This window comes from Apteryx mantelli, chromosome 30 (genome assembly GCF_036417845.1).
Source record: "Apteryx mantelli isolate bAptMan1 chromosome 30, bAptMan1.hap1, whole genome shotgun sequence".
NCBI lineage: Eukaryota > Metazoa > Chordata > Aves > Apterygiformes > Apterygidae > Apteryx > Apteryx mantelli.
In genome coordinates, this window is record NC_090007.1 from 3,459,351 (window position 1) to 3,472,805 (window position 13,455).

Genomic DNA, 13,455 nt, shown 5'->3' on the forward strand with positions numbered 1-13,455 from the left:
ATGCGCTGGCTGGCACGTGTGCCTGTTTCTTTGGAGTGCAGGAGAGGGCCTGGGAGGAAAAGGCATCTGGCTCACACCAGCCAAAGCTGTGCCTGGGGTGAAAGCAAAGTGCTTGTTCAGTTTCTGTGTGGAGCAGTGGAGCGAATATTAAAGCCCCGATGTTCCTCGGGGGAAGCGTGATGCAGCAGTCGGAGATGCAGAGGGGAGAGCTGGGAATCCAGGATCGTGGTCTTGGCTCAGGGTGACCTTGAGCAAGTCGGGCGTTTTGCACTCACAAATGCAGCGCCTCGCCCAGCGCCCCGACTTCTCGGGGGGATGCAGCTGCGCCGCAGCTCGGGTAGCGCCCCGGCCCGGCTGCCAAGCGCTCGCAGCTCTGATCCCACGCTGGAGCACGGGAGGGCCCCGAGTGCTGAGCCGCTTTTTGTGGGTGCTGGGGCCTGCCTGTGCTCGCTCTTTCTGGAGCTGAAAGCTTACAAAACTGGCCTTGCTGTTTTCCTTTCTATATGGGAGTCAGGTGTTAATTAAACTGCTGTTAAATGCCTTGAGGATGCAAGCTGGAGGCTTCTGCTTTAAATGCAAAGCACCTTACAGCTGGGACACTTCGCTTTCTGAACATGGCCGCGAGCGTACTTGTTGCCCCCTTCTCTTCTGTGCGCCCAAATAGTTGCTCTGACTATTGCAGTCGTGTTTTAGCATCTACCGCACACCCTGTTGAGTAACTCCTGGTACAGCTTAGAGGTCGGAGGAGCGGAAGGGGACGTAATGGAGGAAGTTGCACATCTCTGAAGTTTCCTTGAGAGAAGACTGCAATCTCCTTTGCAGGCAGAAGAGCTGCTGCCCTTTCCCCTGCCTTCTAGAGTCGGGTGGGTGCCGGTGGATGGTAAGAGCTTTGTTTTGCAGGGTTTGTTTCTTTTCAGCCTTAATCTTGACTGCTTTTTCCTGTCCCGAAAGAGCAAGTGTTCTTAACGTATCTGCAACGTGCTCTTAAAAGGTCCTTGTCTAGAAGAGTTTACAAATCTGTCAGCTCCTTTGATCCTCCAAGCTTGCTGCTGAAGCTGTAGGATTATTTGATGCCATAAAAAAAAAAAAGCTGTTTTTCTTCTTTGAGTATTGAGATCCTGAGAGGCATTTACTGGGAAATCACCTCCTGCAATCCCGAGCTGTTGCACTATGTAACAGGCTTTGCTGGGGATTGAAATACAAATGATGTAGGAAGCCTCCACCCAGCTGTCCTGCGAGGAAAGGCAATTGGAGGATGAAGCTCGGTTAAGCCAGGTTCAAGGTCTCTCTTTTGGATAGAGAGAATTTGCAGCTGTAGCAGAAAGCTGAGTTAATTTCCTGCGCGAGCGAGCGCTAACGGCCGCAGGAAGCCGAGGACATTGGAACGGATGCTGGGGAAGCCGAATAAAAATACTGTTCCTCGAGAATGGGATGGAGCCTGAGAGCGGCTTGGGAGGCATTTCTCCCACGAAACCCCCGCAGCTGGGGCTTTATTTTAGAAGTCGGATGTGGAGGACAGCAGATGTTTTCAGTAACTTATTTTTAAAACAAAACCAGCTCTCGAGCTACACAATGAGCTCGGAAAGCCACCCTCGCCCTGCAAGGCGCTCGGGGGGCCAAACTGTCCGGCGTCTCCCTTCCCAGAGCACGTGGCGTGAGCAAAGGTGCGACAGCAGCTCTCGCGCTTTGGAAGCTGCGTCAGGGGAAACTGCCCCTCCGGCGACGAGCTGCCTCTTGGGCATTTGATCTTTTGCTGCTGCCGAGAGGGTTGTCGCGGTCCTGCCACGTGCTCCGGGGCTTTGCAGAGCAGCAGAAGTTGCTCAGCAATTGCACGGTCTGGGCAGCAGGGATGCAAGGAAGACAAATGGCTGGAGCGGGGCTGGCGGGCGCGGGAGCCCTGGCGGCGCCGGGGGAGGGAACGGCTGCAAAAAGCAGGGTGTAAACCGATACTGGAAAATCCTCGCGGAGGGATTGCAGCGCAGCACGTACGCGCGGGCAGCCCGCGAGCCGCCTTCGGGCCGGGACAGATGCGACGCTTCCGTCGTGGCGCTTGCTGCCCGTCGCCCCCCGGCGCGGGCTGCTTTTTCGGTGGAGGGGCTGCTCGCGGTAATCCCAGCCCCGCAGCCAGCGGCAGGGCTGGTGTGTTGTGCTGTGAGCCGGGGGGGGGACGAGGTTGCGGGTCCTTCCAGCCCGGCCCGGGGCAGCGCTAGACCTCGGCTGTGCCGCTGCGGCTGGGCCCGTTCCCCATCCTCGCCGCCCTTCGGCACGCGGGTGCCTTGCCCTGTCGCTGGGGGAGCAGGACAGGGCTCCGGTCTCTCTCGACGCTGCTCTTTCCTTTCCTAAAAAGGACAGTTAAATACCACCAAAAGGACAGCTAAGACCTCCTAAAGCTCCTGTCAAAACAGGAGCACGTCCGTGCAAAAACCGGCACAGCTGGAGGAGCAAACCTGTCTCCTGCCTCCCTCCGTCTCGGGCCGCTTTGTTTGCATTTTTACCCTCGCTTTTAATCCGGGCTTGGAAAGAGGCGACGTGCTGCCGGCCTGGCTGATGGCAGCGCCGCCGCCTTGGGCTCTGCAGGCCCAGGAGCCGCTCCGCAGCCGCTCTCGCCTCCCGCAGCCGGGCACCATGGCCCTGCCCCTGGGGCTGCTGCTGGCCGCGCTGGGCTGCGCCGCGGCGCTGGATTCCACCCTGGAGGAGGCCTGGAGGGGCTGGAAGAGCCTCCACGCGAAGGAGTACCCGGAGGTAGGCGGGTGGCGGCGATGCCCGGCGTCCCCAGGATCAGGGGAGACGCCGGTGCTGGCTCCGGAGGGGTTTCGGCCCGCGGCTCCCCCCGGGTCCGGCATCCCTCCGGCATTCCCAGGCGCCACATCCGACCCCGCCGCTGCTGTGCTCCCCGGCAGGACGTGGAGGCCACCCGTAGGGAGGTCTGGGAGAAGAACCTGCGGCGCATCGAGGAGCACAACCGGGAGCAGGCGCAGGGCAGACACACTTTCCGCCTGGGCATGAACCACTACGGAGACCTGGTATCCATTGGCGCGTCCCGAGCCTGAGCAGGGGGGCTGGAGACCCCCATCCCGCGCCGCCGGGGCCCCCAGGGCTCAGCCACCTCTCGGGGCCGCGACCGGGCCGGGGGGCAGCGATGCTGCCGGCCGGGATCTCCGGGCCGTGGCCTCGCTCACGGGCGCCCGCACGAGGTTTTTCTCTTGGCGGCTTGCAGACGGACGAGGAGTTTAACCAGCTCCTGAACGGCTTCGCCCCGGGGCGGCAGCAGGGGCCGGGGCCGCTCTTCCGGGCTTCGGCGGCGCTGAGGACGCCGGCGGAGGTGGACTGGCGGGCGAAGGGCTACGTGACGCCCGTGAAGAACCAGGTGGGCACGGGGGGGGCTCCGGCTGGGCAGCCGAAACAGGAGGAAACATCCTCCGAGGTGGCAAAGAAAAAACCCAAAAAACCCCTCCGGGCGATCTAGATGCTCGGCCACTTCCGTTCCTCGGTTCCTTGCGGTTTTGGAGCCGAGGGGACGGGCGCTGCGGGGGGGCGGCTGGGACGGGGCCGTCAGCCCGCGCCGTCGCCCTCCCGCCCAGGGGCACTGCGGGTCGTGCTGGGCCTTCAGCGCCACGGGGGCCCTCGAAGGCCTCGTCTTCAACCGCACGCGGAAGCTGGTGGTGCTGAGCGAGCAGAACCTCATCGACTGCTCCCGAAAGCTGGGCAACGAGGGCTGCGGCGGCGGCTACGTCACCCGGGCTTTCCAGTACGTGCACGACAACGGCGGCTTGAACTCGGAGCACGTCTACCCCTACCTGGGCACGGTAAGGGGGCGGCGGGGGCCCCGCGGGAGCGGCTGGTCCCGCTGCCCGGCTGATCTGCTCTCTCCCTCCTCTCAGGATGCCTCCAGCTGCCGCTACGACCCCCGGGACCGGGCCGCCAACTGCTCTGCCGTCCGGCTGGTGGCGCCGGGCAGCGAGGCGGCTCTGGAGCAGGCGGTGGCGGCTGTGGGCCCCGTGTCCGTGGCGGTGGACGCCAGCAGCTTCCACTTCCACTTCTACACGTCAGGTACCGTGGGGCGCTCCGCCGCGGCGGGGTGCCGATGGGTAAACTGAAGCAGGGGCCTCGCGGGGCTGCCCCGTTTGGGGCTGACGGGCTGTTGAGCGGCGGAGTTGCCCCTTCGGCAATGCCCGGGGTGGAGTGACCAGCCGCCCCGCACGCGCCCGGAGGTGGAGCAAGGGGGGGTACGCGGCTCACCCCGGCTCTGCTCTCCCCAGGCATCTTCAGCAGCGCGTTTTGCAGCCAGCGGGTGAACCACGCCATGCTGGCCGTGGGCTACGGCACGAGCCAGCAGAACGGGCAGAGCGTCGCCTACTGGATCTTAAAGAACAGGTAGGGGCCGAGGGCGCTTCCCCCCACGTGCATCCTGCCTGTCCCCTCCCGGGTCTCAGCTGCAAGGTCCGAGCGGTCCCCAGAGGGGACGCAGGTGCTTGCAGCGTCCCTGGATGCAGCCCGCGACGTTCGGGGCCCCCCGCCGCCTCGGGTGCCGTTTCCTCCGCCGAGCGCGGGGCCGGGTCAGATGTGCTCATTCTCCGTCTCTTCCTGCAGCTGGTCGGAGGTGTGGGGCGAGCGGGGCTACATCCGCCTGCTCAAAGGAGTGGACAATCACTGCGGAGTGGCCAACCAGGCCAGCTTTCCTGTCCTGTGAGAGCCGCGGCCCCGCTTCCCCCCCGGTGCTTCCCGGGCCGGGGGCTGCAATAGTCCTTGCCGCGCTTCGGCATTCACCCGGGAGCGGTTTTCCGTTGGAAGAGGCTTTTCTTGCGTGGCTGATTGCTCTGTGCGCCCGCAAACTGAGCAGAGCGCGACGTGGCGGCTGGAGCATTGCTAATACAGCTATTGCTTTTCCTGGCGTGAAAGGCAAGCTCCTTTCACACAATGCTCCGTGAGGACGGCTTTCTCCGCACCTTGCCTCCGAGCTTGGCAGTCCCTTTCCCCTCCTGCAGACCAGCGGCCCCTCTTCCTTCCAGCTAAATCCCAAAGGCCGGCGGTGGGAAGGCTGGATGTTCTGGCCGTGAGTGCAGCTCTCCACCGGTTCTGCCTGACCTGAACCCGTGGCCTCCCCAGGGCTGTGCAAACACCCCCAGCGAGCTGAGTTATTTAAAAAATACATCTTGACCAAATTAAACCTGTATAACAAGCAAAAAGTGGGAAATACAACACCAATAGAGTCCAGAAGTCATGTGTGGAGATGGAAAGCAGTTACTCCAGTGCAAAACCTCTCTGGTTTATCCTTACAACCTCTCTGAGTTATCAAAGCACATGCTCCTTCCCTCTCCCACCTCCTCCACCCATTTTTCAATTTCCCAGCACCGTCCGGAGCCTCCCTGAGGCTATTTTGGCAATTTGCCTTCCAGCACAGCACCAGACCTGCCTGGTGTCCTTCATGCTGAAGCCCCGGAGGTTCACTGGAGCCGCTCCATGGCCTCGGCTCCGTTCCCTCCTCTCCCCAGACTCCACGGTATCCCGTGAATCAAGCGTTTTGACAGCAGGATTGGGAATAGTTGGATGATTGATTTCAGTGCTTAAAGCCCGAGCTGAGTAACTGCCCAGCCTTGGGGAGCAGCCAGACCTCCCTGGAGCCACTGGCTGGCTGGGCAGGAGCCCCAGCCTCTGGAAAAGGCGATCTGGTGAATCTTGTTCCCTAAACCTGCTTTTTCTCCCCCTTGAACGATTTGGGGGATTTAGTGTGTGCAGCCCAGGAGGGCGAGTGGGTGCAAGGCCAGGGCATGAGGGGCCTCCTGAACGCCCCAGCCCCGTCTGCCCATGGTGCCGCAGGGTCGCGGGCCATCACCCATGGCAGCCCCATGGCCATGGGGGCTCCCCGAAATGTGCCACAGCTGGCCCCAGCCTGCAGTGGGGCACATCTGCCAGCACAGCCTGTGTTGTGACCCCAGAGGCTCTGGCTGGGTGGCAGCCACTGTCCCCACGGCCCCTTGTCCCAGTGATCCCTGTCCCCATATTCCCTTGTCCCCATGGCCCCCTGTCCTAATGGTCCCCTGCCCCCAAGGCCACTTGTCCCCATGGACCCTTGTCCCCATAGACCCTAGTCCCAGTGTCCCCATGGTCCCCTGTCCCCAAGGCTACTTGTCCCCATGGTCTCCTGTCCCCAAGGTCCCCGTGTCCCCCGCCCCATCCCCCTGGAGGGCTGAGCCGGGAGCGGGCCCCCCGCGGGTGAACCCGCCCGCGCTCTCTGCCCACACCCAAGATGGCCGCCCGGGCGCCCGCCTGAGCGGCCGCGGCCCGAATTGACCCCTCCCGCCCGCCGTAGCCCAGGCTTCCTTTCCAAGATGGCGGCGCCCAGCGGAATGGGTGGCCGGAGGCTCTGGGCCGGGGTCGTGCCCGCTGTCCTCCTGTGCCTGGTTGCCCGGGCTGAGGAGGGACCGAGCACGACCGACTTCGACGTGCGGCCCGGCGGGATGGTCCATTCCTTCTCCCGGAGCCTGGTGAGAGGCGAGGAGGGAAAGAGAGAAAGGAGAGGATACGCGCCTCCCCCTGATTGGCTGGGAGCCACGTCGCTCCCGCCTCCCGCCACGGCGGTTGGCTGCTGGCGAGGGAAGGCGGGACAGGGCGATGGGTTGTGGGGGGGGGTCCAGGCTGGTTGCTAGGGCTGGTTGCTAGGGGCCGGCTGCGGGGGGGCCTAGGCCGCAGTGGGGCCTCGGCCTCGGCAGGGGAAGGGGGTCTCCAAAGAGAGAAGGTCCCCAAGGAGAGAGGGAGGGAGGCGCCTCGGGGAGAGGGTTCCCCAGGAAGCAGGGTCTCCCTGCAAGGAGGTGCCCCACGGGGAATGGGGTCCCCAAGGAGGGGGGGGGTGTCTCCAAGGGAGGAGGTCCCCAAGGAGAATGGGGCCCCAAAGTGAGGGACTGGGGTCCCCAAATAGCAAGGGGTCCCCAAGGAGAAGAGGGTCCCCTGGGGGATCTCCAAAGGGAGGAGATTCCCCAGCAGAGTGAGGGGTTATCAATGGAAAAGGGGTCTCAAGGAAAGGGGGTGCCATGAGGAAGAGGGTCCCCAAAGGAAAAGGGTCCTAAGGGGAAGGGGATCAGGGCCTGCAGGCTGCTGAGCTCTGGCCCTTGCTGTGCGCAGACACGGATGTCTCGGACTTCGCCTCGCTTCTCCCGTGGGGCGAGACCGCCAAGGGCTGCACCTTGCCCACGGCCCCAGGGATTCTCTCCAGTGTGCACAGATCTCACGTGCCTTTTGCATTGCCAAGGGAACTGCAGATACCCAGCAAATAGCTGGTCGCAAGGACTCTCCTGTTGGAGTGTGATTGCTCATATTTTTCTTCTCTTTTTCCAGGGAGATTACACCTGCACATTCACATACTCTGCTCAGGGAGGAACAAACGAGGTGAGTTAGGCAAACCTTCAGATGTTTCCCTTAAGCTCAGTCTCTAAGGCTGCACAGAATAAGAAGCTATTCAGGAAGTGTCTGTTGATAATAATAGTAGCTAAGAAAGACTTACATGCTCCAAAGATAGACTGCTATTCTGCCACAAGCCTTGTTCTGCTAAAATGGGTCATTATTTTGTCGTTATCAGTTGTTTTCCAGATTTAGTTGTGGCCGGTGAGCTTGGCTGCTGTGGAGGTGTTAAGGTTATTAAATTTGAGTGCAAGTGATGTTGTAAGACATTCCTGTTCTCAGATACAGTAATTCCTGCAGAGAAACTAGTCTTAATATTGTAGTAATATCAAAAAAGCTCAAAAACCAAGGAAAAAAACTTTTTGTGCCTAAAACTCCAAAAGCTTAAAATGATAGTTTTTGGGATCGGTGGGGCTCAACATTTATAGGGTTTTTGTATAATTAAAGGGACAAAAAACCTTATTTTTCTCCAGGGAGGAAGCTGTTACTTTTGTGACTGGCTGACTCCAGGAACTGGGAGCTGAAAGGAAGGATGGTTGCAACAGTTTCCAACATTGCATGTTTATAAAAGTAACTTGTTGGATTTTTGCTCCTTGAAAGGAAGTGTCCTTTGTGTGTTGCAATGATGCTGTGGTTTGCAAGGCCGTGACATTTGTAAGGCTTAACCAATCTCTGGCTTGGATGCCTCCTTTGGAGAACAAAGCGAGCAATATTTTATAGCCCCGTTGCTAGGAAGGGCCTTGTAAGAGTAACTCCTCTGTTCTTTACGAGGCTTGAAGGTGTTTGCAGCTCAGGTTGCTGTTGCAGTAGGTGCTGTGCACACAGAGGAATTCGTACTTTCTTTCATGCAAGTCCTCTATCTAGCATCAGGTCCTTTTTCTTTATTATAAAAGGGAACGAGTCTTTGACTCTTCTCTGTAACTGTACTAATGAAATTGTGGAAGGGAGGCAGCCAGCCCTGTGCTTTGTGCAATACGAGATAAAAGGGGCCAGCAGCAACTGTGTTGTAATTTTGTTGTGTTATTTTAATAAGTCACCATTTGGCAGGAGACTTTCAAATGTTCTCAAGCTTTCTCCACCCCTGTCCTTTACAATAACACCCTTGCCACAACATAATAATACTACTGTAAGTTTCTGCCTCTGATTCAGTCCTGTTCCTTCTAATGAGCTGCTTCCCCAGGAGTAATTGCAGTGGTGGAAACTTGTGACGCCTGCAGCTGTTTGGGGAGGAAGGTGCTTCGTGTTGGGGGGCGCACATGAGTGGGAAGCTCTTACCCGAATTAACTCTTTGGGCCTTTCCCCTCCACAGCAATGGCAGATGAATATTGGAGTCAGCGAAGACAACCTGCTCTTTTCCTGCTCTGTCTGGAGGTGCGTTGTTTAACCCTAACCTCTCTGAGGCAAACGCAGCGACAGGCTAGATGGGATCTGAGCCATGGGCCGTGAGCCACCGCACCTTGCCAGCGGCAGCGGCGGCTGGAGTGGCGCGTCCTAGCTGGGTTTGCCTAGCTGGGGAGAGCGCACGAGCGCTTCCCTCTCGCTAGAGCTGCTGTGACTCTGGGTGGGCTCTTCAGCCGGGCAGCGGTTTTTGAATGCTGTGGGGAACAACCCCCCCGCCAGCTTCCACGCTAGATGGAGCTGCAAGAGAGCCAGAGGTGCCTGTGGAGGGGGCAAGCGGGGAATCCTGTGAACCCCTGCAGCTCATCTACACCTCCATCCTTTCTGCCCTGCCAAAGCCCATCCAGTCAACAGCAGGGACTAGAAGAAAATGTTTGACTCGTCCCCTCACTGAGAGGTCAGAGAAGGATGGCTCCAACACTTGTGGCCTGGAGAGCCAACAACCGGCTTTAGCCCCTGTGCCTGAGCCTTGCCCACATCCTCCCCTCCCGTGTAACTTTTTCCTGCTTTCAGTGTCAAAGACTTTGCTCTCTTGTTTCAGGCCCCAAGGAAAGTCTTATCTCTTCTTCACCCAGTTTAAAGCTGAAGTGAAAGGAGCCAAGATAGAGTATGCCATGGCTTATGTAAGTCCCAGCTGATCATTTGGAAGTGGGTGTGCGGGAGGACGGCTAGAAAATGTGAATTGGATTAGTCCAATAAAATGGGCTCTACCATGCCCTGAACTGGAGTGTGGTGGCGGTCAGGAGAGCGGATGCAGTCAGGCCCTCCTGCACCGTTTCATTTCTGCTTCCTCAAAGCCATCGGCTGGCTGCTGGCTTTGCCGGTGTCAGTGACTCCAACAGACACCATCCCACCGGGGTGCGCAGGGCACGGGGAGTCTTGGTCTATCTCAGCAAATTGCATGTGACAAAGTAAATAAAACCTCTGCTGATCCTTTTGCCTGTTCTATTCAAAGCCCTTGTTCTTCCATTTCCCACTGTCTTCAGTGATGAAGCTTTCAGTTGTCTGAAGGATACAAGTTCATGATTTAATAGGAAATGGAAAAATAGCTAGAGATTCTCCTTACAGGTTCCTTGGCTGATTTAATCCTTTCACTCTACCTTATTAAAACGCAAAGTCTTTCTTTTTTGAGACCTGTTTTTTTGTTTGTTTCTTGACTTGCCTCAACCGCTTAAAACCTTCTTCCTTCCCATTTCAGTCTAAAGCTGCAGTGGGTGGACAAAGTGACGTCCCCTTAAAACAGGAAGAATTTGAAGTCACCGAAACAACAGGTCTGTGACCAAGAGAAGTATGTGAAAAGGGGGCTGGTGTGGGAAACAAGCCTGGTTATCTACCAGGAGACGAGAGCTTAGAACTGGTGCAGATAGGTGACAGGACGTAGGAGGATGCTGGATGTCACTGAGTCAGGGGTGTAGTGCTTTTGATCCATGGTGGACAGCAGGATTTTGCAGGTCGTGTTCCAGTGTAAATGTTAATTAGCAAGGGGAAAGAATGGGCTTATCACAACATACTAGTGCTTTGCATAGAAGGAAGTGCAAGGCCCGACATACTGGCTTTTTCATCCTGGAAAGGAACCAGCAGGGCTGTTTGCTCATGCTTTACCATCTGTTTATCCTTTGCGTGTTTTCTCTCTTTCTAGTGTCTCACAAGGAAGGCAAGTTCCGTTCTGAACTGTCCAAACTCATGATTGTAGCAAAAACGCCCCGTGACGAGCTGTGACCCCAAGGCCAGCGCTGGGCAGGGTGTTTCAGCTGGAAGAGCGTGGCAGATAGAGGGGACTGCTTGTTATTGGCGGGGTTTTTGGTTGGCCAAATCTTTCCTGCTCCATATTGAAATGTACTGGGGTCCAACACAAGTGGGACTTGGAGGTGTTAAGACAGATGCATTCTGTCTTGTGTCAGAGTAACAATGTGCTTTGCAGCTGGAAACCTCCTTTGAGACTCTTGATCTGCAGCCAGCCGTTCTGTCGCCTGCTTTCTGCTTCGCTGATCTTCTGAATATGGTAAAGCTCCCCTCTAACAGGGGCTTCTTATCTCCCTTGCTAGAAAGAGCAATGCAGAAAGATAAGCGGCTGGATTTAAACAAGGTTTGCTAAAGGAAAGTCGTTAACTCTGTAGTCTCTGGAGGAGGGACAGGATTTCTCTCTCTGCAAGCATGACAGGAGGAACAAATTAAATTGGGTGGGAGGGGGAAGGAAGCGATAGAGTTGGCTCTCTGACTGCTTGATGAGTGGGGCTACTAAGACCGTCACTGGTTTTGTTAGGGAGGATGTTCTGGACCTGCCTTAGTGCAGAGAGCAGGGTGAGATAACTTGGCACAGGGAAGGCAGAGCTTGCAGACTGCGCTGGCCTTCTTATTCTGACACAACCCAGGAAACCATCCGAGCAACACTTTCATGTCTCAGTACAACTGCAGGACTATTTTCTACCTACAGAAGTGATTTTTTTTTCTTATCTAGAGTAATAACACTGAGGGAATATGGAATTCCTTTCCTGTGTAAATACAACACAAATAAAAAAATAAAGCATAACGCTGTCGCCTGAATTCGCTCCAGTCTGTGACTCCTACCCTTTCCATGGGGATGCCCAGTGAGTAGCACGACCTGCGGCGTTTGCTCGACAGGAGGAGATGAGATGTGAGGCTGCCGAGGGATTACGAGGGGTCTGCCCACCCGAGAGGAGTCCCGGCAGATGCTCTGGTGCCATTTGCCGGCCTGCAGCCGCCCTGCGAGGACAAGGCTCCAGCCGTAAGTTTGCCCAACAGCATAATCCAGAGGCAATGCTTGGTGATGGCTGTTGGTCGCTGGGAGCTGCTTTGTCTGTGTTTGGAGGGGTTCCCTGCTTTGCACTGGGGATTTTACAAGCTCTGTTTTCCAGGCTGTTCATGGATGCTTCTCTCCCTGCTCTGCAGCTCCTTCAGGAACTGCAGGCCCAGGGAATGCTGCTGCGTGGGCAGGGATGTCCCCAGCTCCTGCCTGAGCTCTGAGCTGCGTTTAGGGCTCTGGTGTTGCAGCAATCTCTGACCTTTCTCCTGGTTTAACCAGTTGCTTGGAGGGAACCAAAGCAAAGGGAACCGAAGGGCATCATTTCCCAGATGTGTACGGCCGGGGTTGGGATTTGAAGTCCAGGCCATAAGATGGCAAGAAGGCAAGAGGTTGGGAATGAGGGGGGCATTTGCTGTGGAGCGAGGAGGGAAGTTTCAGATTAGACATTTGCATGTGAAGGAAAGCTGGTGCTGGGCATTCGGTGAGTTAAGTGTGGTCCTGTATCCCACACTGGGGTGTGAGAAATCCTGGGGACAAAGGAAACAGCAGCGAGTCAGGAGACTCGTTCCAGCAGGGCTGTTTCATGCAATTAAGGAGCATCCTGCAGCTGGTGCTGACATGCACCTCAAGAACAGAACAGCGAAGCATTTCTGGCTGTCAGCACACCAGCCGCCACGGCAGCATCCATCAGCCCCCGCTTTGCACGCTCTCTGCATCTGCCAATACTCCACCGAGCAGCGAGGAGCTGTTTCCAAGCCAGGCTTCTCATCGGCGCGTACCTGACAGCTGCAGGAAGCCCAGTAGGGACGGGGAACGTCTGCTCTCAAATGCTGCTCACCAAAGGCCGGCTTCACCCGCCCTTTCCAAGGGGCCAACATCTCCGTGAATCTTGGCTGCCTTCTCCTATGTGCACGCTTGTCAGCGCACTTTACCCCCATCCCTAGCTGCTTTGCACAATTAAATTAACTGTGATATTTGGAGCAACGCCTATGAAATGACAAAGATAGGGGCTTTATTTCTTTTTTAAGCTTGACGTCTGAAACTTATCATCAGTGCTTCGAGCCGGCAGCAGAAAGGGAGTGGTGAATGTGAGCTGCGGAGCTGCTCTCCGCTCGGAGTCCGTGAGCACTGGCAACCTCCCACGCCTGGAGACATCCCGTGGACCGGGAGGCACAAGAAGGTCACGAAGATAAGGCCGGCTGAGCTCGTGCAGCTAAAAGGGCAATTTTCAAAGTACAAAGCAGAGATCAGAGCGTTGGAAATAAATAGGCAACGGCTGGTGCATCCGTGCTCTGAGAGCACAACGCTTCTCCAGCGTGCCTGCATTTAACTCTGTAAAACTACCCTTTGCCTTCTGCTACCAGGGCTGTGCTTTCCCAGCTGCTGTCGTGCAGCGAGGGAACTGCGGGAACGCTGCTGCAGAAGGGTGTGCGTGGGTCCGTGAGCCGGCGTGGGAGCAAAGCCGCCCCCAGCCCTTTGCTACGGGTTCGCTCCGTGGTTTCGCACCGTCTCCTCCCGCCGTCGCAGCGCCGGGCGGTTGTGCCGAGGAGCAGGGGGCAGCCTGGCTGGCAGCGGTTAAGGGGGATCGTCCTCGTCCTCGCGTCAGGGGAAGGGGGGGCAGCCTGGCGGCTGGAGCACTGATTCGATTTCAGGTTTTATTCCCAGCTCCGCCTCGCTCGGTGCCTCTGTTTCCCCACGTGCAAACTAAAGGCTCTTACACCGCGCGTTCTTGTGGGAGCCGCTCGGAGGCAGCGGGGCTGTTTGTCCTCCAGCCGGTGGGGATGCAGGACAGCGCCTTGCGTTCGCGCGCGTCCGAGAGGAGGGGAAGCGATGCAGGAAGAGTCTAATCTGGTGAGTCCTCCCCGAGAGCGACCAGGTTCAGAGAGCCTAATCGGACG

At 57.5% G+C, this 13,455-nt stretch overlaps 2 protein-coding genes across 2 annotated transcripts; both read left to right on the forward strand.

The window, feature by feature from the left end:
• Positions 1 to 89: 89 nt before the first annotated feature.
• LOC136994529 (cathepsin L2-like) lies at positions 90 to 5,209 on the forward strand. Its single transcript, XM_067312847.1, has 8 exons — positions 90 to 880; positions 2,617 to 2,742; positions 2,901 to 3,023; positions 3,218 to 3,367; positions 3,582 to 3,806; positions 3,882 to 4,050; positions 4,260 to 4,374; positions 4,591 to 5,209. The coding sequence occupies exons 1-8, from the start codon at positions 878 to 880 to the stop codon at positions 4,688 to 4,690; spliced, it is 1,011 nt and encodes a 336-aa protein (XP_067168948.1). The 5' UTR covers positions 90 to 877; the 3' UTR covers positions 4,691 to 5,209.
• A 1,038-nt stretch (positions 5,210 to 6,247) lies between these two features.
• On the forward strand, positions 6,248 to 11,337 carry MYDGF (myeloid derived growth factor). Its single transcript, XM_013942697.2, is given in 7 exon segments — positions 6,248 to 6,306; positions 6,308 to 6,485; positions 7,333 to 7,383; positions 8,705 to 8,766; positions 9,335 to 9,416; positions 9,992 to 10,064; positions 10,433 to 11,337. Coding segments are annotated over 7 exon segments (585 nt in total). The 3' UTR covers positions 10,513 to 11,337.
• The last annotated feature ends 2,118 nt before the right edge of the window (positions 11,338 to 13,455 follow it).

What these genes read in the sequence shown, in the direction of transcription:
- LOC136994529 (XM_067312847.1), top strand. An exon ending in TGAACCACTACGGAGACCTG is followed by an intron (nt 3,024 to 3,217) that starts GTATCCATTGGC and finishes GGCGGCTTGCAG; the next exon opens with ACGGACGAGGAGTTTAACCA. An exon ending in TACTGGATCTTAAAGAACAG is followed by an intron (nt 4,375 to 4,590) that starts GTAGGGGCCGAG and finishes CTCTTCCTGCAG; the next exon opens with CTGGTCGGAGGTGTGGGGCG.